The sequence below is a fragment of the Nilaparvata lugens genome, chromosome 1 (assembly GCF_014356525.2).
Source record: "Nilaparvata lugens isolate BPH chromosome 1, ASM1435652v1, whole genome shotgun sequence".
NCBI lineage: Eukaryota > Metazoa > Arthropoda > Insecta > Hemiptera > Delphacidae > Nilaparvata > Nilaparvata lugens.
The window spans coordinates 37,518,016-37,544,944 of record NC_052504.1 but is presented as its reverse complement, the minus strand read 5'-3'; the positions used below and the strand labels follow the sequence as shown (position 1 = coordinate 37,544,944).

At 35.4% G+C, this 26,929-nt stretch overlaps 2 protein-coding genes across 2 annotated transcripts in view; both read right to left on the bottom strand.

The window, feature by feature from the left end:
• The window catches only part of LOC111050640 (clarin-3), a 75,089-nt gene that overhangs the window by 30,772 nt on the left and 17,388 nt on the right, over positions 1–26,929 (bottom strand). The window contains exon 2 of the mRNA XM_022336990.2: positions 8,927–8,985. The gene's annotated coding sequence lies outside the window, so the exon portion shown is untranslated. The remainder of the gene's footprint in view (positions 1–8,926; positions 8,986–26,929) is intronic.
• LOC111056792 lies at positions 8,982–25,686 on the bottom strand. The gene is made up of 3 exons (XM_039424905.1): positions 25,016–25,686; positions 13,966–15,630; positions 8,982–8,985 (listed from the first exon to the last, which is right to left on the bottom strand). The coding sequence occupies exons 1-3, from the start codon at positions 25,684–25,686 to the stop codon at positions 8,982–8,984; spliced, it is 2,340 nt and encodes a 779-aa protein (XP_039280839.1).

Sequence of the window (26,929 nt, the reverse complement as noted above, 5' to 3'; positions counted from 1 at the left end):
AAGGATCAATTATAAAATGGTAAAAATGTACTAATGTTTGAAGTTTATCAATAAGACGGTCAGGAAATAAGTGAGAGTTCCATTCGAAATCAGGCTTGTGAACTAATTAAGGAGCATTAGGTGTTCCGTTGGCAAAAAGTAGCGCGTGCAATGAGCATTTGTCAACTTGACGAATTGCCAGATCTGTTCTATATCAATTCCTAAATTAATATGCTTATGAGTTGTGAGAGCAGATTGCAGTTCCATTTGAATTATGATGACATTCAGAGGTCAAATTCAACAAAATTTGAATACCTGCTCCACTATCAGTTCATATTCAAATCTCTTTGTCATCGCTGCAGTTTCAAACTTGATAGAGCGTCACTTGAATTTCAAAATCCTTCAACCACGAAATAAATGTTGCCACAGTTGATGGATCTGTTAATTTGCTTCGTATTTGTATAGAACGACTGAATGTGGGCATGATCCAGTTTGTATCATAAACGTGCATCACATTAAACTAATTATGGGTTGGAAATTGAGTAAATCAGTAGGGTTTATAGCTTACATTTCCGTATTATTTCAGCAGATAGAAGAGTATTTAGAATCAACTCAATTTCTACTTTCTATTGATTAAGTGATGGTGAATTGGTGAGTAAAGTACTCATGATAATAATTTTATCAATCCACAACCATCAACATTCAATTGATCCACAAATATCTAATCGTTTTCCATTCCATTTCAAGTGAAATATTGTATTGTAGTTCACTAGGCAGCACATGACAGAACCAGAGAAAATATAATTATCTTATATTGTATCTGACAGATCTTAAAAAACCTGAGTGATTTATTCCAAGTTTTCTCAATATTCTTCTCTTTGCCTCCTAGCTGAGGGTAGTAGAAGCTGTGAGTCAATATTTTGGTATTTTAATATTAAATTATTGAAGTATTATCACAATTTATTGTATAGTGCTCAATAAGAAATTATAGCTCTATTCGCTCTGTTCACGAGAAGTAAAGAGGAAAATAGTTTGTTAGTGTTAAGGAATGGAGAGGATCAGTAAGAAAAGTACGTGGAAGTGCGATAAAACCGTGATTAAATCCCTGTTTTTGAAGGGGGTTTGTGCATTATAATGGTTGAGTTGGAGTAGGTAGTAGGCCATAAAAGAAGTGAATGTTCATTCTTGATAGGCTTACTTCGAACGAGTACCATAGTTCATTCTTGAAGGTTCACAAAAATTAGTCCTAGAACACCATACATATGACAGTGAAAAATATATTGTGCCGATGAAGAAAATCGTGATTGTAGTGTTTGCAGAAAATTGATTTGTATCAATATTGCTCTTGGTGGAATACAAAAGGACTCAGGAGCTATGGAAAATAAATATTCAGCATCATGTCTGGCTCTTATATTATTTGGTACATGAGAGAAGAATTTCAGTGAAGGCATCTGGACTACAATAAAAAACTTGACTCCTTTCAATCACAGGAAAATAGGACTACTAATAGGTAGGTAGGAACTAACAGGAAGTTATAGTATTATATATTTTACGCTGATATATGATATCATTATCGACTAAAAACACTTTCAATTATTGCAATGAGAATTTCAAATAGTGACTGATAGAAATGATGATATAGTTGTAGTTCTCAATTGGAAGCTTGGAACTCCAATGAATAATATCATACACTAAATTAATAATCAAAATCTGAGATAAATTATCTATAATACCTGAGAACCCAACTGTAGCTCACACAAAACCGCGGTTATTAGGGAACATCTTGGTGCTAAAATTGCATTTTTTTCTCATTTAACCCTTGCACTGGTCATTCTTTATAACAGAGTTAGTGATATGGAGCAATGTAATGAGGCTACCATTTTCAAGGAATTCAGTTGACCAATTAAATTACGGCAGCAGCAGACAGGTAGGCTATAAATAATCCGAGTGTTGAATTACATTTTCGACACAAAGAAACTAGAGCTGCCTCCGCCGCTGTATGACATATTGTAAACAAAGCGCGACTGATAATACTTTGACGCATCGCATTGTAATGGCAGGATAGAAGGTGCATCAATTAGCCAGCATGCCACTGGCCACTGGCACTGGGGCCACGTTCTAATATCATTATTGAAGAGGGGCATGGGGGTGATATGGTGATGGTAGTTCCGGCCTTTACTGTGTTGAGGTTCAACAACAGTTCGACATGGCTAATAATGGACTCGATGAATGAGAATTTATTAGGGTCACTCTCGACTTTTGTCTGCTGAACAAAATGAACACTGTTCTTCTCTCTTTTATAGATTGCGAATTGCCGGTGTTTATAAATTAATCTTCCACGTTTGGATGAGCTAGCTGCAACAACAGCAGCAATGCTTTCGCTTGGAAACGAAAAACTTTGTTTTCGTGCTCCATTTTTCCCCACGTGGACACGTTTATCCTTTGAAAATAGTCGCCAGTGACGGGTAAAAATCTGGCGAAATAGATAACAAATGGATTGTCACGGTCCGGCGTCAGAGAGGATTCTTTTATTAATAGCAGCTGCAATAAAAAATTCAAAGGCATCAATGTTGTGAATTTGCAGTGAGCATCTATTAAGTTATAAGTTTTTCCACCTGATGTAACAGAATGGTTCAAAGGATAATACTTCTTATACGATTGAAACTTGCACGTGCGGCTTTTATTTAAATTGTGCAATTAAATTGGAAAAATGTTTGGAAAGAGTTTCATAAAATACGGTGTTGAGTAGCCTCAGTTAGATGGATGGAATTTTTAGTTAACGGATTACTAATTCAATGAATGAATAATTTGAATTGATGAAAAAATATCACCTCTTATACAAATACATTTCAGAATAAACTGTTTACAACTTTCAGAGCAAATGAATAATGGTCAATTGTCCAATCTCCTGGTATGAATCAATCTGAATACTTTTTCGACGATATAGTGAAGCCTTTATTCTCCTGATATGGAATTTTCTAATACATTCAAGTGTCTGCAGTGAACACAATTTTTATTAATGTGATTCGAATGTATAAGTATACAGTAAAGTAAAAGTGAAGTTTGAAATACTATAGAACCGCTACAATCTAAGCCCCGATTAACCAAATCGCTGATTATCGGAATCGCTTTTAGAAGATATAAGGTGAAATTTCCACAAATTTACGATATGAGAGTCTCACAAAATGCTAAAAAAAAAACTAGTTCAGCAAAGTTAGTTGTTAGTTTAACAAGAACTGCTCTGAACACAGGTATCATCACTCCTAGACTGTTCAAAACATTCACAACAACATCCTCGCATTATAAAATCAATATGAAAATATAAAATCATTATAAAATCCTGAAAATAATAAAATAAGCCATCTCAAGCAATTAGTCAACTTAGTGTGACTCGTGAGGAAATGGAGAATTATATAGAATCAATTTATTCTGATCGATAGTCGTCGAGTAGTGTGATAAGATCGCAAGTATACCATAATATTAAAAATTAATATAGAATTTGAATAAAAATGAGAATAAAACATAAAAATCTGGTGTGGCGCACTCACACAACTTTCCTTGCCGTTATGAAAATTGATCACCTGACGCTAGTGTACACGCGCATCTCAAGTCTACTATTCAAAGATCTGCCAGCTGGAGACACACGAAGTCTGCTATCTCTTCATAGTGAATGATTTAATAGAATCAACAGTTGCCAACAGTTTGCATCATTGAATAAACACATTTTCTTGAATTTCGAGCTTATTTCCAATTTTAGGTGAAAATGTCACTGAACATTAATTGTAAAGATTTTCATGCTCAATCTTTTCCACTTGAAATTTTTTGTTCAAATTGTATCTCAAGCCTGATAATTGGGAATCTAAAATCACACTTTGCATTGACAGGGCGGAGCTCCTGAAATTTTTACAGATATGGGACTTGTGGCAGTTGATAGAGCTTATCAATGACTATTTTAGGTATAGCTTTGATTAAAATCGTTGGAGCCGTTTTCGAGAAAATCATTTTAGCCGCCATCTTGAATTGCATTTGATAGAAATTGGTCGTGTCGGATCCTTATATTGTAAGGACCTTAAGTTCCAAATTGCAAGTCATTCCGTTAATAGGGAGATGAAATATCGTGTACACAGACGAACATACACTCATACACTCATACACACACACACACACACACACACACACACATATATATATATATATATAATATATATATATATATATATATATATATATATATATATATATATATAATAATAATAGTTCAAAAAATCTTTATTGACATCAACCACAACAACAAAAAATATATAATAACTTGATAAATTTTATACAGCAATGGCCTTCAGGCCGTCTGCCATATATATATATATATTATATATATATATATATATATATTATATATATATATATTAAATACTACACTATATTTCATTTTACTAATGGAGGTTTCTTCTGGATTCCTTTGTTTTTCATATGAAAACTCCAATCGTGTGAATATTTTAACCGAATTGGGTCTGGTCTCAATTGATTCAGATAACTTTGGACTTCCACTGTACATAAAATATAATATGATAATAATAAAGATCGTGTACTGCAATCAAAAACAAAGGAGGAATATGCAACAGAATAATTGATAAAAGCATTATGATAATAATTAATGAAAACATTTCATTGAACAGATGCCGATAGACGTCTACTACTGATAGAAAAAAATGTAGAGGTAATTGATTTTTCACAACACAAACTAACATTATTTGTGAAATAAAAAGAGAATGCACTACTAAATATTCAACACTTTCCTAGCATACGTGATTATGAAGATAGAAGAACAAAGAACATATTATAAAGCATGAAGTTATTGAAATGATATGAAGAGAGAGGGAAGAAAGTGTGATTGACAAGCAGTGGAGTAAGAAGCATCAACCGCAAGTGGTTTGCATGATACGGGCAAATGGAAGTGGAGCGAGACTCGAATTATTTTAGCGCAGCGTTTTACACAGTTGATCAATACGACCAAATATCTCCACTTGAGAGACAATTAGTCACAACTAATTTCGCTTACCTCACAATCCAACTAATTACAAAACTGACTGGAAATTATTATGAAGGATAGATCGGTTTAATTCGATCTCATTAGGCTCAAATAATTTGAACATGGTAAATATTGTAATATTCCATATTGTAAGGCTGTTGATTGGAATCCGAATCAATTAGGATGGTTTACTGGACAAGGATGGACTATTTTTATTCTAGCATAGTCGGAAACTGGGACGAGTTTAGATATAGTCACCGATAAATAAACAGTATATAATTTATGGGATTATGATGGAAGATCATGATAATACAAAATTAGTGATCGAAGGGGGAAGATCTTGAGATTGTCTCTTTGTAGTAACTGTAATAATAAACAGATGTCATCAAGTAAAGTTGGAACATTTTTCTATAACATTAGAAATATTATTTTTACTTGTTATTTTAATTTTATTTTATATCAATACTAATGGACAGGGCGAAGATAAGGTAATTGAAATTTGAATGAAGTTTTTAAGTGATTCTTGAGAGTTGGATGCAATGAGACTGAGTAGCACATCCCGTGAAGTGGTCATATTTTTTTACTAGTAGTTGTACTGTGAACAGTAGACCTCACGCGGTTTTTTCATCCACAAGTATCTGGTGTCACCTGCTCACTAGCTTCTACAGACATTTGTTGACCGAGCGAAGTGAGGTCTAAGATTCAAGTCAACGGTGTTATATGTTAATATAGTCAACGGTTCTCTTTAAAAAAGGAATAATCCCGATTTGGGATTATTTTACCGTTTGGCGGTAAATACGTTACATACATACAGACAGACAAAAGAAAATCCGAGTTAAAACATAGTCCTCACTGCGTTCGGTCAAAAAACTTAAATATACTGCTCTTATTTCTATCGATATTCAAAGAAATTGAGAAGAAAAATAGCTGCAGAACTGATTTATTTCATAATGCTACTTGATACAAATTATGTGATGTGATTGAAAAGTGTCAACAGAAAAATGGTTTTCTCTTCAATTGATTTTTAGAGAAAACGATTGGAACAGCGGCGATGTTCATACATTATCATGTAACCTGATCTATGTGAAGTGATCTTTATTGAAAGTTGGCAACAAGAATTCGACTTCTATTGATTTTTGAAGAAAAAACGCGGTGAAGTTAATACATCCTCTTCATATTACCTGATATGAGAAGGTGATTACTAGACGATACCAATTTATAATAGTTATCCAGCAGGTAATCAAGTCGGGAATGTTGATGATAATCCACCGCCTGAGTGCGCGCTGGTGCTACAGGACCTGCACACTGCACAGCACAGCATCACTCTGCTCACCATCCAGCCTGATATCGCACCCTAGTCAAGACTGACTTTAATTAACTTCCCCAATCAGCAGAGAATGAATACCCTTCACAGCTGAGTCAGTGGAGATTCGGGCCCCGGAACTGCACTAGAATTACTAGCACAGCTTACAGCCAATATTGAGGTGTGCGCTACCCTAATAATGAATATATTTCCCATCATCATCTGGATTGTCTCCTGTCCAAGTACTGTGGAAGGGTTTTTATTCCCCCATGAAATGTAATTAGAGAGATGGAAATAGCAAATAAATTATTTTCAATACAAAATCTATAGATAGAGTGATTTTCTAAATTCATACTTTTGTTCTGTCCTAAAATAAAATACAAGAAAATAGAACATAGACTATAAGATGAAAATACAAAGTGATGCTGAAATCAGTTTCCATGATAGAGAATTAAAAACTACTTCCTTGAAAGAGCAAGCTCAAGCTTGAGAAAAAAATACATACTAATTCATAACAATGTTTGCATAGAAATTGGAACAATTCACCCCGAGTTTTCATTCTATTTGAAACATGAATTCCAAATAATTTGAGTGTTTCTGTACTTTTCAATGATATTCTGCTGACTTCCAAATTGAATTTTTCCATAATCCTTCAAATTTGTACCCTAATCAAGTTGAGAACATCAAATGATACCATAAAAAATACCAAACTAGTTTGAAAGTACATTATCGTAACATGATAAATAAATATGATAAAATCAGTGGAAGTGATGATCTATCTGCTTGAAAATTTTCGATTTTTTCAACTATTCACAGTGGCTCAATGTAGAAGTAGAAGTAGATTCATCCATCTACGATTATACAGCGAACCTTACCAGCAATCAAAATATAGTATGAACTCTATTCTTCCAATATCAAACATTCATGTAATGAACTGGCTACATTTTCTTAATGAATCAATATTATTTTTAATTCAAAGGTCAAAACTTTCGATATTGAACAATATCAAACTTTATCTATTTTTATAATTCAACTCAAGTTTGTCATACAAATGAAATAACTCAAAGGAAATAACTATTGTACAGCTGAGTGGAAATAGCCTATCTCATCACTTTTCTCATCCATTCTCTTGATTCAAGTTATTTGAAACTAAAACTAGTGCAAAATAGCAAACAGTTACAGGAAAGTGTGCACGTTTATCGTGCCTTACCAACTGACCTTGACATATAGGGTAATTAGATCATGATGGACACGAAATGGAACATGAATGTTGCATACTGCATTCGGCAATTGCTATTTGCTCAGCCAAGGTGGTCCAAGCAGAAAGATTGGGCTTTGTATGCACAAAAACGATGGAGATGATAAGCGATGTTTTGTCGCTATAATTTGTACTAATTGGTGAAATAGTTCTAGTTGGGTACTGTTGCTTTGCTAGCCGGCGGTTGGCCAAACAAAAGATCTGGAAGAGATGGCTTCGCCGGTTGATGCTGGGATAATTTGCATGGAAGGTTGTGTTGGAAGAGGTTAATGGCTCTTCTGCTGTTTACTTGTTGCAGGAAAGTTAAAGTGAAAATGCGATGCGCACTTTCACGTAATGGGCCCATTATTCTGTTCCCCCGTATTGTTTTGTATTTTGAACTAGTCTGCGTCGTTTTTCATTGTCTGCTTTTAATGAGGGGTGGAGGCATCCGAATCGCAATTCACACGATCCTCGGCGAGTGCCGAGTTCGACACACAATCAACATCAACACACAGCAAACAGCAACATGCGATCAGCCAAGCCCACTTAGTTCCGTCAAAGTTTGCAACTATCCGCCGGTCTGAATGGCTCATACAGGTGCTAATGGAAGCACCATTTCCTCCTATCAAAACCTATTGGCGCACAGCGGCTATCTGAATACACTATTTATGATAATGGTCGTTAATAATCATCAAACTGCAGAATTTTGAAATTCGCAATGGTTAAAAACACTCATATGCATGGTTGAGGTAGTATACCTAAGCCTATGTTTACTCTTACAATATAATTTATTGTGAGAATAAAGAGCTATGTTCGTGAATGCTGATGATAGGCTGAAGACTTTTCAACTGTCAAATCAAATGATAATTAACATTGATGTTAATAAACATTTCACCACTATCAAATGATTTCAAGAGAAGTGCACTCCATTAGGGCTTATGCCTAAGTGTGCCCATCTTTATTTCGCTTTATATTTTTGTCCTCAAAAGCAAAACAAATAATGTTAAAATAAGTTGTTTTTCAAAGTGGATTTTCATTAGTATTTTTTCAGCCGGTACAATGTTTTGTAATAATATTATGTTGTGCGAAATTAATTAATTTTTGTAAAAAAAAGAAATCGTTTTAGAAACAATAATGCATGTTAAGAACAATATGCTTTGCTATTAGAAACAATACAAAACATTGATGTGATTATTATCATGGATCAGAAAGGGTGACACAAATCAATCAATGGTTAATAATTACGTAATCATAATTTCTGTCATTATTCCAACAGGTATTCAAGCGATTTTACAATAGTATCCAAATTTTTGAAAAACAATTATGAAGCAAACCTAATGGATGAGAATAAACATTTGAATAAGAACTACTTTACTACCTGTAATTAAATATTGAATTCAACTGCTTTTGATATAGCCCTCGGTTCTCTGTTGTCACCTGTAAAAGAAAATTCATAATGTAGATTAGATCCGTCACAATTTTTTGTGAGAAAAATATACATTTTTATGGGTACCTTCTGAGAATTGGGCATTTTAATGTGAGTTCAAATAATTGGCTTCATTAATTTCAATTACAAGACTTCATGTACGCCTATTACTTCCTTAGATGGATAGAAGTGATATTGGGTTGCAAATTCATCTTCCTAGACCCTAACACAAGATAATTTATGATATCATGATATGACACTGTAATACGATATGGAGCCTGCCTTCTCAAAATTCTCCGTGCAAAATATGACTGCGCTCATGTCGACTATTAAGGTGGAGAAACGAACGAACAAACAGTGGCGACCACATGAGTAACAGTGTAATCCACCATACCTCGAATACTTTGCATTCTACCCGAGCAAGTATGAATTTCCAAGGAGAGGAATGGATAACATTGTTTGCTCTTTCTTGAATGCACTCACTCTCTTCCGTTCGTCACTTCTCCGCCTCGCAGCCTGTTTTCTCAAGTCTTTATCATCTTTCGGAGTTGATGAGCAGAATTAATTTATATGCAGACGTGTTGCCTCACGATTTGCGAAGGTGAAGTTGCCTGTTGTACACGAATGTGGTGCACTGGAGCAGTGGAGCTAACCCAGTTTGAAGCTCTCTCTCGAGTATCATGCTAAATTTATTGTGAGCTGAGACTCATGTCGCAGCTGTGTTAACGTTGTTAATATCGGGGGACCGAGCTTTGCTCTGGAGTGTAAAAGCATAGAAAATTTGTAACGAAAGATTGAATTTATAGTTTATATTTATTTATTAATTTTCTCAGTCATACCGTACAATTATTTTTACTGTTATATATGAGGAGGCACAACAGGCTTATGCCCAAAACTGTCCCTTTTCAAATTTATACTACAGTCCAAATCAAAATCTAGGTTAAGCTACTATCACTCATCAAAATAGCAATAGATATACTATGAATTCCATTTAGAATGATATACTATGTTTGCTGCAATATTTGTTAATATACTATGTATCACTAACAGCATCTAGTTACTATTTCAGACTTTCTGAAGTAAACATGTTTTCTAAAAAAAAGATAAATGAACAAAAATAAGTTTCTCTTGCTGAATTTTTCTTCTCGTGAGATCAGCCGGATGATCCCACACACATGCACTCGTTCACTCTCTTCCATTGCGGTATCGACAGACGACAAAATTTCCAGCTGTTTTTCCAAGGACATTTATCATTTTAATGTCCTTCAGCGAGTTATCCAAGGGTTGAGAGCTGGTGCAATCTAATCATCATATCATAAACCTAATTTGTTCCAAATTTCGTGAAAATCGTTAGAGCCGTTTTCGAGATCCATTGAACATAAATATATAACCATATAACCACATAACCATATGAATATATATATATATATATATATAAATTGTTCGCTTAATGTAATAGGATAAATCCAATGTAGGCCTACAACTTTTGAATCGATTATACCGCGTATACATGTTTTTCATCACCCCATTTTGAGTTCACAACTATCACAATCTCAAATGAAATTGCATGTTTCATTGAACTAAATTGCAATCTAATACTACATTGAACTAAATATTACATCTCAGATTGAAATCAGATTCAGGAATGACTACTTTTTGAAAAAATATTGTTGCTTCACTTCCTTCTTTTCAAATTTACAATTTAATCCGATGACAGCATCTCTAATCAATGCATGCTTAAAAGCCTTCCCAATGGGATACTGAGTGCTATCATAGCTTTGGCACGAAGAGGTTCAATGATCTGCTTTTAGTGCGTACATATTTAATGGAAATCACTTCTTCTTTTGAGGAAGATTAGTTATTTCCGGAGGAAATATCCTCCATGGATATTATGCCTATCATGAAATATATGTACCGTAATATATTGGATACTCGCTAATTTTTCTAATGTCGTCAATTTTGAGAAATTTTCATCACATTCAAAATTTGTCCACGTATTTGTAATCTGCTTTCAAATGTGAGTGACAATATTGAATTCATAGCATTATTGAACTGACAGGTCCACAATTCTAGAAACAATCGAAGGAAACAATTTACTTCTGAGGAAAGCTTAAGGATTTCAATTACTAATGACTTTGGACAGACTATTCAAAGTCAGATATATACTCGAGGGAAAGTGTTCTGTTGCAGTGCAACATACAGGTGGTAACTTTAAAGTTATCTCGACTACCCTAGAAATTATTTAGTGGCTCTCATGCTGATGAGATTGTCTACTCTCTTCCATCAATGTAAGGGGGAGGTAGTGAAAGAGACAGCTGTAATTAAAGTGCTGCATTATTGAATATGGTCGAGTGGAGAACAGAATAACCTGGAGAGATACAACTACCCTGCATATTCAATTACAGAGACTTCAGTTTTGCAAGGTCGTAAGAACATCATGTCATAACGTGCGCAGATAGCATCAACTAATAAACTCACTGGGATAAATGTGCTTTCATCGCTCAAGCTCACACGATATTGATATTGATCGAAGAATATGTGATAAGTGAACCTCTAGTATTATGGTGCACACATTACAGTTGAATAAAAATGTTATTGGATTAGAAAATATAATCTATTTGTACATTCAATCTTTAATATAATTGGATGTTGTGTAACATAGAAACCAATAAATCAGTAGCAGTGACAACATTTTTAGTCTTATCTTCACGAATACGTGGTGAATACAGTGAATGTACATGAGGTTTTCTGTTATTTTAGTGCAGTGCTATTTCTTATCACGTTGCCACATTCCTCCAAGCATCAAGAAGAAGATCGGAAGAGTCAATATGGGAATAATATTTTTATCATTAAAGTCCAAAACTATAGAACTACAGGAAAAAGAGATGTAGGGAGACCAAGAAAGAGATGGGTACCGGAACAGGTTCATTAATAAACCTAATCCCTGAAGTGAAGATGATGATGATGATGATCATTAAAGTCAAGTTCATTCTCAAAAAATAGTGAAGTCGAACTCCATTCAAGTTAGGGCCTCTCTTACACTTAACCCTCAAACTCAAATGAGTTTACAGAGACTTCAGTAAGTGACCACAATATAATTCTGTTGATTTCTGTTGAGAGTGAGTTTTGCAGAATTTTCCATATTGAAAGAGTTCAGTTTTATTATTATTGAACGAAATCCAAACTAAATGCTGTAAATCACCTCGAAGACTTCTACTGCAAATATTGTCAACAGGGTAAACAGCTAGATGGATATTCGATGAGCGCTACTATTCTTCGTATACCAGAAAATCTATTATCTACTATTGTCAGTTTGGTGTAAGAGTAAGCATTACCGGGTTCTATTCCCGGGCTGTCAAATAATTTTTGAATAATAGCGCTCATTGAATTTCCATCTAGCTGTCTACCCTGTTGTCAATATTTGTAGTAGCAAAAGTATTCGGGGTGGTTTACATAATTTAATTTGGATTTGCGTTTAATAATAATTAATTCATTAGCATTTGATTAAATGCAATACCGTATCTCAGTAATTTTCATCTGGAGTGCAGTTTTGAAGAGAAGGTGAACTTTTTCCTTTCCATTGATGTAGGTATACAAATTGATCATGGACGAATAAATGACACATTTTCTTTGTTTGGAAGACTGGTGTGGATCACTCGATTTCACACTATATCAAAGGAAAGGAAGAAAATTCGTCGTCGTCGTCTTCCTACAAGGATTAGGCAAATTGCCTGTTCCGACTTCAAACTCACCATCACATCCATCTTTTACGGGGTCTGCCCACACTTCTCCTTCCAACCGGGTTATACAACATGACTGCCCTGGGAATCCTGTCGCTCTCCATCCTTTCAACATGCTCTTTCCAGTTTTGCCGATTTTCTTCGATCTTCTGCCATATGGAGATTATGTTGAGCTCGCTTCTTATATCAACATTATGAAGCCTATCTTCCCTTGTGCACCCTTTTACTGCTCTTAAAAACCTCATTTCGGCAGCCTGTAACCTACTCCATTCTTTCTTCCTAGGTATCCAAGATTCAGAGCCATATAAGAGCGTTGGAATAGCCATAACCTTATAGAATTTGAGTTTTGTCTCTCTCCTGGCTCTGTTTCTCAAAGTCCTATTTATTGTTCCACAAATGGATTGGAATCTATTCAATTTTACACTCAAGTCTTGGTCCATTTCATAGGTTATATCACAACCCAAATACTTGAAATGTGATACTTGTTCCAGGACTTTATTATCGAGGACTATTTTAGATCTCAATGGATATTTTCCCTGGAAAGCCATCACCTTCGTTTTGCTGAATGAGATCTTCATGCCATACTCAGCACTGAGGAGATTCAGATGGTATAATGCTCTCTGCAGATCATCCTCAGTTTCTTGCAATATTACCTGGTCATCAGCGAACCACAGTGAACTGAGAATCATTGTAGGAGATATTTGGATGCCTCCTTGTATCTTTTGCTTCCAACTTCTACACAGATCATCAGCATACACATTGAACAATGTTGGAGAGAGCGGACAACCTTGTCTTAAGCCAACATTGGTGCAAATTTCCTGTGTTAATGAACCTGAACAATCCAAGATTATAGTCGTTCCATGATACAAGCTCTTGATAACCTCAACTAGGTGGATTGGGAAACCTCTTCTTATTAATTTTTCAAATAATAACTGTCGATCTACTTTGTCAAACGCTTTTTCGTAGTCTACAAATGCAAGGTGTGTCTCTACATTAAATTCTACTCGTTTTGCAATTATCTGCTTTAATGAAAAAACATCGTCAATACAAGACCTTCCTTTTCTAAAGCCGGCCTGCTCTTCTAATAAAAGCACATCCGAGATTTTTCTGAGCCTATTGTTCAAGATTTTACTGTATAGCTTATACACATTGCTCAATAAACTTATCCCTCTATAATTATTTGGATTATTCCTGCTGCCTTTTTTAAAAAGTGATATAACTATAGCTTTTTTCCAATCTTCAGGAATATACCTTGAGGTCCAGCACATGTTTATCAAGTGAAGTAGGCGAAATTTTAAAAGTGTGCCTCCATATTTCAGTAGTTCTGAGTTTATGTGATCCAATCCTGTTGCCTTTCTATTCTTGGTTTGTCTAAGGGCTTCTTCTAATTCCTCAATACCAATCAGATCAATACCATCTATCTTTCTTTGCAACTGTTGTGCTTTTTCCATAAATGGTACATCACTTTTGTACCACAAATCCTTATAGTGCTGAATCCATTCTTCTTTGCCTATGTTTTCTATTTTAGCCATTTCCTTCACATCACTATTGAGGTGTTTTATTAGTTTATAGGCAACTTCCTGCCTCCCATGTAAATCATCCTCAATTCCTGAAATGAACCTGTCCCATGAGTCTTCATGTGCTTTCCTGACAATAGTTTTTGCTATATTGCGCTTTATTCTATAATTTTGTTTTGCCTGATCTGTTGGAGATTGTAGTAATTGTTTGTAAGCCTTCTTCTTATTCCTTATTGCTTCAGAAATCTCTTCGTTCCAAATTTTTAAACCTTTTTTTCTTTTTTTTAATTTTTGCGTGCCAAGCGTTTCGTAGGCTACATCTTTTAGCGTATCTCTTACAATGTTCCATTCTTCCTCCACCGATGATGCAGTTGGCCGCATAGAGAGCTTCTGTGTTAGTCTGGTCTGATATAAATTCCTGACACTCTCGGTTTGTAAGAGGTAGACCTTATAAGCTTCGTTTTCTTCTTTTTGTGTGAGTTTCTTTCTTTTCCTCCACTTGGTCCACATCTGTATTTTCGAAGCTACTAAATAGTGGTCACTTGAGATGTCACTTCCTCTGTATACTCTAGTATCTTGAACTTGACTTGACATTTTCTTATTAACTATAACATAGTCAATCAACGATCTGTAGCCTCTTGCTGCCCAAGTGTATTTGTGAATGTCCTTTTTTTTGAAGAAAGTATTTGTGATTTTTAGATCATTGAATGTACAGAAATCACGTAAATGTCTCCCATTCTCATTCAAATGACATTCTCCAAAAGTTCCTACCACCTGTGGAATTGGATGATTTCCAACACGAGCATTCAAATCGCCAGCAACAATGACATAGTCTGATTTCTTACAAGATTTCAGTTGTCGCTGTAAAATGTCATAAAACTCTATAGTTTCTGCCTTTCTTCCTTCCTCTGGAGCATACACACCAATCAATGTCAAGAAGCCTCTGTCTACTTTAAATCTGATTCTTATAGCTCTTTCATCGACAAAGGCATAGCTCTCTATTCTATTTTTCCATTTCCGGTCAACCAACACCATCACTCCAGCACAAGCTCTCCTATTTTGTTCAACACCACTCCAAACCTCCACGTAATCTCCCCAATCCTTGGTGCCTTTTAGCTTTTTCTTGGTCTCGGTGATCACTGCTACGTTCACTTTACGGTGTTTCAGCTCTTTCATCAGCTCGCCCTCCTTCTTATTTACACCTCTCACATTCCAGGTTGCAAAAATCAATGTTTCCGTTATTCCAAATCGTTTTTTCTTTGGCAGTCCATTTTGTTTATCCGTTTTTCCGGTCCTATCCGAGGCTGTTTGAAGTTCACCAGTAAGTCGAAGATCCCCCGGCCGCGTTACGAGCGCTGCGCAGGTTAAGTTCAATGGTGGGGCCGCCACCTTGCTGCATCTGAACTCACAGGATTTGTATGAGGTTTACTCCCTTAGACAAGTTGCTTCCACCTCAGCTAATGAGTCTTGTCTACCCAATAAATTAGAAAAGAAAAACGAAGAAGATTAGTCAAGGAAGACCAGACAGAGAAAGTAAGGGAATAGAGAATAGCAAAAAGCTCAGTCAATAGAAGAAGCTATTCTAGATATGAGAGAGTTCCAGAGCAAAAGAAGAAGAAGGAGGGTGATGGGAGAAGGGCTCTGGAAGTTGGAATCATGTCGCAGATAGCACAGTCTACATGTTTTACTGTGGCAACAGTCTAGATGGAGGTGACTGCCGATCTGACCAAACCAATATTAATCTAGGTTCAAGTGAAATTTTAGTAGAGAATTTTGATATTGTGTTTGAAAGTAAATTAATCGAATAAATCCATTTATTCTAGTTAATAATTTTTTTTTGGATTCAAAACTGTGTGTAAATCAAATCATGAACTATACATAACCTTAGGTCTGTTTATTTCAAATTAAGGTTGAAAGCAGTTTTGGGCGAATGCCTTTTGTTTACACCTGAATAAATGTATCTATTGTCTATGAATAAATAAATATATATTATATAAAAATACATAAACAAGCTGGTTGATTATTTGATTCTGTTATTCACGATAGTACATTGGTGCAATCATAGCTGGCAAATACCATCACGGTATCATAATATTATGATTTGGATTGGTATGTTGATATTGATAAGCTTACTCTGAGAAAAATCATATCTGATATTCAGGTACAGAGATGGGTGGAGAGATGTAATTTCTATTTGCTGAAGAAAGTAGTGTGACATTGGAAGATCTAATTTTCTTTAACGAAATAGAAAAGAAAGTCACATCGTACAAGAAAGGCATTGCACTACAGTAAGTGGATACGGCATCTGCCTGTGCCAGTGAGAGTGAGAGATGTTCAAGCCGTGACTTGTTAAGATAAGTGACCTCCATATGAGAACTGGTCCTCTCTGGGTCATCTCCCAAACAAATAGTCACATACACACGCTCGCACACTATTTAGAAAGCCCTTTGACCCAAGTTATAAAACATTCACCCTGAAAATTCCCGAAATTAAATAGGATCCGGGGTCTGTTTCGTAAAAATTGGAAGTCCTAAAAGATAGAAAAATGACTATAGACACTTGAACATTATATTTATGACATACCTCGTTGAACTTTCCATGTATAGGAAGTGGAAGCCTCCATGATACAGAGCTTCACAATTTTTATGAATCAGGTCCCTGATACATGATACATAACGTCCTGTTAGTCGTTATTGAATTTTCAATTTATCTTTATTCCAATAGATTCATATGAGCAAACCTATTCTTGCTGATAAGGCTCTACTACGATTTGAGAGAATGGTTGAAGAAGCAAGAGATCGTAGGAATACATGTTGTCAGACGGGATGGGACTGAAACCCACAATCGGTAGCAGCGATTGCAGATTGAAGTTTTGACGCTCCAGACAAGAAGGCTACGCCGACTCGTCGTTAATCGATGAGACGTAAGAGTTATCAGGGTAAAATCGATTTCTCACACTATAATATATTATTCTCCATGCTCCCGCAAGGATAGGGAATAATCTCGAAATCCTCAAATCCAGTCTATGAAAATGCAAATTTGTTTGGCAGAATGACAGCATCAGTTGTGGCAGCGATTCATTCCAAGTCTCATTCAACTTTGCAACTTTGTTCGTACAAGTTTTGTGAGATAAACTTACTCGCCGGAAGTTTCTCTATCAGCAGAGTAAATAATACTAACGGAGACTCATTTCTGTTGCAGCTCTAACATCTCAATCTTCTAAAGTGTGAGAATGAGAGCGTGACAGAAAATCTTCGATCTGGAGTATTACTATTTTATTTGAACACAATAAAAATTTTATAATAATAAGTAACTTATTGATTTGAAATCGAGGTATTTATCTTGAAATATGAGTTTTCTCAAGAAAAACTGTCGAAAAAATTCGATTAGAAATATTGATAGATAAATTATTTTTTTAATTTTCTTAAAAAACTGTTAATACACTCAAATTGAAATTTCATTTTGCATTCATGAGATAATATTTTTGGAGAAATAAAATTGTGGAAGTGAAGTGGTGAATTATAATACAGCAGTCGAATTAACTTCAATTTGCAAAACCGAGGAGACTATAGTGAGCATGCTACGATTTCGCAATCAGTGAATCATTGCCTGGAATCGAACCATCAGTATGTCTATGATTATTGTGCCCAAGAATAGAACATGATGAAATGAAAGTTGATATAGATTGAGCTAGGCGGAATGAGAATGGAAATACATGCCAGAATGAGAATCACCTTAAGACCACTCTCAGACATCAATCATGAACGTGAATTCGTCATAACATTCAATCAATCTTGAGCAAGTTATTGTTTGAGTGCTGAAGAGAGAAGAAACTAATCCATTGATTGACAGCTTTCCAATAAAGAGCTTGAAGCCAAGTTGCGAATAGGAGAATTGGATGAATCAAGCAAGGATTGCTCATGAGTCTTACTTATACAGTACAGTACTTTAAAGGAAAATTCTTCCCATTAAGTCAAGATTCATGGTTATAATATTATTCACAAAGAGTTTTATCACAAGTTTGGGCCGATTCCCACAAACTCGATATCAACAAATTATCATTCACAGCACAAATTATTAATAGTTATTTCAATCTACAATGTACAAAATTTCCAACAAAGCTATTTTCGGGAAAATCACACCGATTTGATTGTGATTGCTGATGTGCTTTCTGTGAAAAGCTGTGATTGCGGCAACACTTGCTGCCCAGTGAATACTGTTAGAACGCCTCTCAGGACTATTTGTTTGCCTATTAATTCTTCGCAGAATACTACTTATTCTTAGTTCTTAGAAACTGTCATACCTTCAGTCGAAATTTGACAAACCGACACAATAACTTCTTTGCAGATTCGTAATAGTTTTACTATTCAACTCGAGGTCCCCAGTTTATGAGGATCAACATTTTTACTTCTGGCCGATAGTCACTTCATGATTAAAAAAAAAGTAATTTGCGATCATTATTCCAACGATATGATAATCGAGAAGAAGATTTTACTGGCAGTCTTTGCTCGCTTTATCTCTCATTAACGAGTGCCACGCGAAAGAAGCAGCGGAACAGATTATTATTAATGATTTTCATCTAAATAGGAATTATAATGAATCGATTCTTGGGTCTGCGTGGCCGGCCATTGTTAGCTGGGGAGGGCACTTAGCATAATAGCGAACGGAGCCGTGAACCATAATCGTTATTACGAACGGTGTGAAACGAAAACGAAAGAGAGGAGCGGCTAATTAAGGTGGTGCTTGCCGCTGGTGTGAGGGAGAGGGAGATATCTGGCCAGGTGTTTTCGAGTAGGAGAAAGGATATGCGGACGAGCGCGCACATAGCGAAGCATCGCAGCGGAGCGCAGTGGAGTGCGCGAAAGGCAGGATATCCGTTCTAGGAAAGCCCAAACAGCTTGGAAAATAAGACACTCCGAATATAAGAACCGGAACGAAAACGATGAAGATCTAACTGTGCACAACATTTCCATGTAGCTGCCTGCTGCAGTTGATGGATAGACGGATTTAGAGGAGCAGTCTTTCGTTGGTTTAAGGCTGCTGCTAAACGGAAGTTTAAAGAAGATGGACTGAGAAGCCTGGTTGAGGCACTATTGCAGTCTGATGAATGATTGATTGACCCAATTTCGGGGATTGATCCTTGTGCTCTTCAATTCACATAAATTCGAACCTCCACTTCACTCGGGTTCTAATACGCTTTAACAAAATATAGTACCTTATTCAAGTTTTTTTATGTTGTAGGTAATGCTTCACTCATTCATATCGAATTTCACAATGATACATTCCTTTAGAAGGACTATTGGTCTTTAAGGCTAATTTTATACTAGATTGTAATTATTGTAATGATATTGGTGAAACAAACTTGTGCAACACATATCAATGTTTTATCATAGTTATCTGTATCTCACTGTTTCTGCATAAAAACAGTACAATAAGCTCAGCATCAGTAGTTAATGAAAAGCGAAATACGCGTGTTCGTGGCTTACTCATGTAAGCATTCACGTTCTTCTGGATTGAGACAATTCAAAGTGATGGTAATTTACTAAAACTATGAACCTTCCATATCAACTTCATGAGAATTTCCCTTTCAGCCGAAAAGTGGAGCTAACGATACTGTCCGAGCTTTCGAGGAATTGTGAAACGAACAAGGGTCAGGCTCACGAGATTCTAAAAGATCAGTGATTTCATCTCTCTTAAAATATTAAAGCTGGAACGGGTTATGAAATTTTGAAATGTGAATGTTACATTTTTCATTGTTTAAAGCCCTGGAGCTTACTAGTCTAGTCCTAGTCTAGTCTAGTTCTATGATTATTTTACTATGATTAAATTTTACGAAAATCTTGAAAAATGAAATAATTCAGTTACGTGAAATAATAAGATTTGCATGGAAATCGTATTTTGTATACTTCAAGCCAGGGAAAATAAACCAGGAAAGAAATTTGTTTATTTAGAGAAAATCTAGTCTCATTCGGAGCAGTAGGAAGCATTATTAGATTTCCTCTTCCTTCCAATATCTTAATGTTTCCTATTCCCGATTCAGATTATACGGAACGAAAAAAGCAGTTGATTGTTTCCAGTTCATTAAAAACGCACCGCGTTCACTCCTGATCGGTTAATTTGATTAATGAGGGCTGTGGCTGGTGGTGGAACTGAATCGAGATCTCTCGTTTGGAGTTGGATTTGCTAGATAAATTTTGCCAAGAGAAAAAGTGAAGTAGCATGTTAATGGGTTCATACTATTACTTCAGGCGCCTCATATTTCGAGTTTGAGGCTTTCATTTCCTTCTTGGAGTCAGAAAATTGGAAATAAAATCTTTCCGGTGCTTGAACTACCTCACCACAAATCTCAGAGTGAATTTTTCACAACTTACTCATTGATGGATTTATCGGCTTCAATTTCGATAAAGATTGCGAACTAATTGTATATTTCTCAATAGATAATCAAATTCAAAATCGTTTATTCAAATAATTCTATCAATCAGAAGACTCTGATCTATTGACCAGATCAAAAGATCAATCTTCCAAATGGCACTCACTCTATGAAATTTTCAAGTATAACTCGATAATTATCATTTTCGATAACTTTCTTTTACTCTTTAATTTTGAGAGTATTCAATAATATGATAACTTGATTATTCTCTTGTTATTTTATCCAATCACGAGTCTCTGTCGTCATTGTAATTTATTCATGAGAGCCCTCATGGAAGATTGAATTTCATTTCAAATAATGATGAATTTGAATTAATGAAAATTGAATTTGAATTTTCATCCCAAAGTGATCATAAATTGCAGCCGAAGTACCCTATTCAAAACAAAAATATTAAACTCTCAAAATTCTCATTGGAATCATAAAATAATCCCACTTTGAACAATGTAATAAAATGTTTTTATAGAACTTATTACAAAATAGTGTTCCAACAACGTATCTCAAAACATCATAGAATTTCGAATAAATGAGAAACCAAAAGTTTGAGCTTACATAATGGACAAATACGGCCACGGTTTGATTTTAACTGCCTACAAGCACAATAAAGGCGTGGGAAGGTTATGCGAGCGGTTTTTGTCGCTATGAGATTTCAATGAGTTGTGCGCTTCAGCTCTGAACTTTATGGGATCACGTTGAACTAGCGCGCAGGTGAGCTATAACTATTTCTCTTTTTGTCTTGCTAAGTTGCTTCCTCTGTTCAGTCACGCTCCCGTTTTTACTAATCCATTTCCAACAGATGAGCGCGCGCACGCCCAGGCCCAATCCTCGACTCACAGGCTGGGAGCAGAGGAGCTGATCGTGTCGCGGGGGAGTGAGCTGAGTAAGTCCTGAACGGGCGACGCTCACCCCGGCCTACAAAAGACAGCGACGCGCGTAAAAGCACCTCCATCTCGTTCCACTCACCACCGGCCCATTCTCAGGCGTACAAGCTTATTTATGTTTCTTTTTCGAAATGACAAAAAAAGAAAGAAGAAATAATATCTTTTGAAATAGGACTTCTCCAGTCGCGCACACGAGAACATTTCTGTGTACTCAAGAGTGCACCATCTTCCTTCTTCGCTCCTCCAACCTACAACCCTTCAACTACCCTTTCCCCGCCCGTCCAAACAACAGTCAAGATTAAGTCTGAATCCGTGTGCGCTTCGAATTCGCTAGGCGGCCACCAGGCTTCATTATCGTCTTCAAAAGAATCCTTCCGTCTTTTACGAATGGATACATTTTAATATTCCACAAAACCTAGACTTCTGTTGTTGCATGCTCTCATTTAATCCACATTGTACGGCTTTATTATATCCCAGCAAGCCTTTGTATGCCAAACGTTTTCTTGTGTTTGAAGAAAATAACGTACACTTGTTTTGACTGTAAAGAGATGTGATTCTCTCAGCTTCCTATAAAAACTGTTTTTCACCAACAAAGTTGACGAGCACAACGGTTTGTAAAAAATAGAATTCCTATGACAATGATCATCCCAGTGAGCTGTATTTCAATGAGAGGATACAAGGCTTTTTATCTATACCGCTGGCAAATCAACAAACTTTCAAGACAGTTTCAAGAAAAAATGGAGCTTTCATCAAATTTCCCAGGAACACTATAAACACTCGATCAAGATTGCATAATTTTATATTGCCATCCGGACAATTCCATCGATACGTCATGTTTCTATAAACTTTACGTATGTAGACTTAAAGGCTAGAAAATATTGATCTCTTAAATATATAATAATAATAATAATAATTCTTTTATTTCACTGCATTTTTACAATAATTCGTAATACTAATACATACATTAAACATAATGGTTGAACATTACAATTGGTAATACAAATACATACCTTAAGCATAATAATTGAACATAGATAATAATATTAAGCATGTAACAGAAAAAACCACAGTGCATCCCTCTTTAGGCTAAACCTGTGTTGAGGGATGTCTCGCTCTCTAGTTGAGTCAACTTAATTATAATACAATAACAATTTTGAGGTATCAAACAATAAAGTAAATTTTATACAATAATCAGTGTGCTTTTCACAAGATGGGATTATGAATCTTTAACAATAAATTACATTTGAATGAAGACAGCAAAAAAATTTAAATAATATTACACCTCTATTAAACGTTTTTCTTCATAGAAGCGATTAAGTCTATTCTTAAACAAATTGTAACTGGGTGCATCTGATATATCTGATTGCAGTTTATTGAAAAGTCGTGGTCCCTTAGCAAAAGCATGTAAGGAGGCCACTCTACTTCTTGTAAAGGGTTCTTTTAATTTATTAGCAAGATTTCGACGAGTGGAATATACATGTTCATCCATAACTGGAAACTCTGAACGTCTTAAATACACAAACTTCAAAAGATTTATTTCAAATAGGGTATCAACACTAAAAACGCCAAATTCTCTATACAATAATTCGGTTGGATATCTTATGGGTCTCTTTAAACATATTTTTATTATTCTTTTATAAAGAATTATGAGAGGTTGCAAAATTGAACTCCCACAACTTCCCCAGGATACAATACCATAGCAGATAATTGACTGTATCAGTGCCAAGAATACCATTCTTAATTGATAGATAGGAAGGACATTCCTTAATTGAACGAATTTATAAATTAATTTTCTAAGTTTTGAACAGATGTATGAAATGTGCGAGCTCCACCGTAAATGTACATCCAATACTACACCTAAATATTTTATTTCATTTTCTTTCTCTAATGTAGGACATCCACAGCTGTAGTATGGACTGGCACAATTTATATTATGTGATACTAGTTTACAGTCATTATTATCGGGAGGCAATCCAGAGGACGACAATGAAAAGGGAAGAAATCTAGTTTTTTGAATATTCAAATGTAGGAGACTATTCTTTAACCAGGACTTGATAACATCAAAGCATTTATTAGCTCTCTGGAAGGTGATTGGCCAAGTTTCCCCCCAAACTATAGCAACTGTGTCATCCGCAAAAGAGTACAAGGAGCAATTCCCAAGATTTATATTTAATAAATCATTTATGTATATTAAGAAAAAAACTGGCCCAAGCACTGTTCCTTGTGGAACTCCAATATTCACATTTAATAGTCCACTTGTCTTTTTATCAAGCCTAACTTTTTGTCTTCTACAATTTAAATATGACTCAAAGAATGACAATGCAATACCTCTTATTCCTATTGCTTCCATTTTATCCATTAGAATTCTATGGTCAACTGTGTCAAATGCTTTTTGTAAATCCAGAAATATTCCTAAGCATTTGTCCCCATTATCTAATTTGCTCAAAATTTCTCTTGTTACTCTAAAAATTGCATCGGATGTACTCATACCTTTTCGAAATCCATATTGATTACTGAACAAAATGTTGTGTTTTTCCAAATAGGATACCAGCCTCGACTTTACACACTTTTCAATTACTTTGGATATACTTGAGAGTAGGGAGATAGGACGATAGTTACCAAGTTCAGTCCTACTACCACCCTTATAGAGAGGAATAACTGTAGCTATTTTCATTTCATCTGGAAAATACCCCTGTTGGAAGCAAAGATTTATAATATGCTTCAACGGGTCACATATTGCTGAAGAATTTTCTATCAGACATTTTGAATAGATTCCATCTACTCCCGGAGCAGTACCTTTTTTAAGCCCAAATATGTTATTTCTCACCTCACAGGCCGTAGCTGGATAAAAGAAAAACGACCTACAAAATGATCTATCGACCTTATACTGGATATGATTTAAATTTGAACCTGTCTCTTTGACCCTATTCGAAATTTTCTGTCCAACATCAATGAAAAATTTATTAAACTCTTCAGCCATTTGTTCACTTTCAGTGGATTTTACTACTCTACCATCAGGTATATTAATTTCTTGAATAACATTTTGGTCTCGAGATTTGGAATCAGTAGCGTCATTTATAGTTTTCCACACCTTTTTCAAGTCCTTACCGCAATTTACAAACTCATTTCCAAAGAAAATCTCCTTTGCAGAACGTATCAGTGCCTTCAAAATAGTGTTGTATTTCTTATAATAACGAACATTAATCGTGTTAAACGGCTGCTCCCTTATTTTAAGTGACATATTATTCCTTTTCCTGATACATTTCAATAACCCTTTAGTTATCCAAGGTTTCAATCGTTTCTTTCTATTACTACTTTTCTGCTTCGAAGATGCACACGAATTAAAAACATCTACTATTTTATCATAGAATCTGCTAAAAGCTACTTTAGCATCCTTTTCATAATAGACTCCATCCCATGACACTTCTTTAATTTTAATTTTAAACAGGTGGTCGTCAAAAAATAATGCATCATACTGTACAGGCTTCTTATTAGGCTCTAAACTAGAAATCCCCGCACCTCCATTATCTTCACTTGCAGCTTGTTTGAAATCGGCCAGCCAGTCTTCTTTGTCTTGTCTTCGAACGAATTTGAAGACAATCGGCTTGATTTGCTCTTTTCCCCGAGATGGTAGTCTATGTGCAGTACTCAGACCATTCGAAACAACAGGACTTTTAATAACAGAAGAAAGTTTATTGAAAAGTTCAAACACCGATTCACTTTTTGTTTCTGGAATACCCGTTACAACAACACTGTCTTTGCGCGTATATCCCTGCATTTCCGCCACTTCGCTTTTCAATTTTTCATTTTCTTGTTTAAGTGTCATGACTTCCTTATTTAATTTATTAACTTCTTCCTTATGTTTTAGTAGATCGTTTTTGAAAGAATCGAACTCATTGGACATGAATTCTATAGAATGTTTCACTGATTGGAAATCTTCTTTGAATGTGGGTGACAGTTCAGAACTTATTATTTCTTTAACTACACGTCCAATAGCCTGTATATCCAACACAGAAAGCGATTGTTTGTTATCGGCATTGCCGGCAGTAGACAATGCTTGCACTGATAACGCCGCACTATCCGACGACCCAACCGAGCCTGTCTTACAGACAATGCACTTCCACTTCGCTCTATTATCAACCGACATTTTTCTAAAATTCGATTCTTTAATCAGTTGACACAAAAAATGACATTTTGTACCACAAGATTTACATGTTATAAAATCCTGCTCTGGAACATCCGAATTACACTTCGAACAAATCATTATTGACCCGAAAAAACTGATAACAAATATATGAAATGGAGCTACAACAAAGATTATGACATGCAAATCCTTTCCAAATGGCGATTTTTCTCAAGCTTTTTTTTGATATTTGCAATTTCTAGTTCTATTGAATTAGAATATTGTTCTAGGACAATGGATAGTTTCATAGAAATGAAAAATGTCCATTCCAACTCCTTCAAACAGAGCAAAAATCTATTTGCTTCTTTTTTTGCCTCGTCTTGATTCAATTTTTTCTTGGAGGCTGAATAATCAGGAAGGACGGAATGAACTGAGGAAACACATAACTACCAGGGGCAAGTTTTTAGTATTATAACGTAGAAGGTAAGATTCTTCTCAAAATCCACTTAGGGTGCATTATCAATGAGCTCGTTAGAGCAATACGTAACGTATTGTCTAAAAAGCAAACAAGAGGATCCTAGAGGACGCAGTCTCGATATTCATGTGTATGATTCCCAAAATATCCTGGGTATAATTCCAATTTATAAAATACTTTCAACTTCAATGAAGATTTAACTCATTGCGAAAGTTCTCATTTTTTGAAGGAAGGACAAAATTTCAATTCTCAAGAGCTAATGATTTCATCTTCAAACATTCAAGTCATCACGAAAATGTTTGACCCTTATCATGAATAGGTGAATTTGGTTGAACCCATTTGAATTCTACTAACTCATATACAGAGAACTTTTTTCCCATCATGCTCAACCTTCACATCCCTCCTTAAATCACCATTGATATATGACTGCATGATTCCATGCGTGCATGCGTACATGTGTAGTTGCATCATTTAAATAGGCCTCTGATTGGGTGGTTCTACGGAGAAGCGAGAGTAGATGATTTCTGCGTCCAGCTACCATAACGAAGATTTCACTCCTCATCGAGTCTGATGATGAGAATGAGAATCTTCAACAAAAATAGCGTTAGTAAATATTAGTAGACGAACTTCTGTTTCGCAAGAACAAAACGACTGCTCAAGCGCTTCTTTAAACATCTAACGGAAATTTGTTCCTTTCTTTGATTCAGAAAACACCTGTTAATTCTAGCATGAATGATTAGGCTGGCTACGAAAGTTAGTCACGATGGAATCCAGTCATGCTAGATGATAAAC

Bases quoted from the DNA above. Each gene is read 5' to 3' on its own strand.
- LOC111056792 (XM_039424905.1), bottom strand. From the start codon at position 25,686: ATGTCGGTTGATAATAGAGCGAAGTGGAAGTGCATTGTCTGTAAGACA. The intron at 15,631-25,015 runs GTATGATGCATT...CTGTGAGTTCAG, and splicing joins CCTAATAAGAAGCCTGTACA to ATGCAGCAAGGTGGCGGCCC.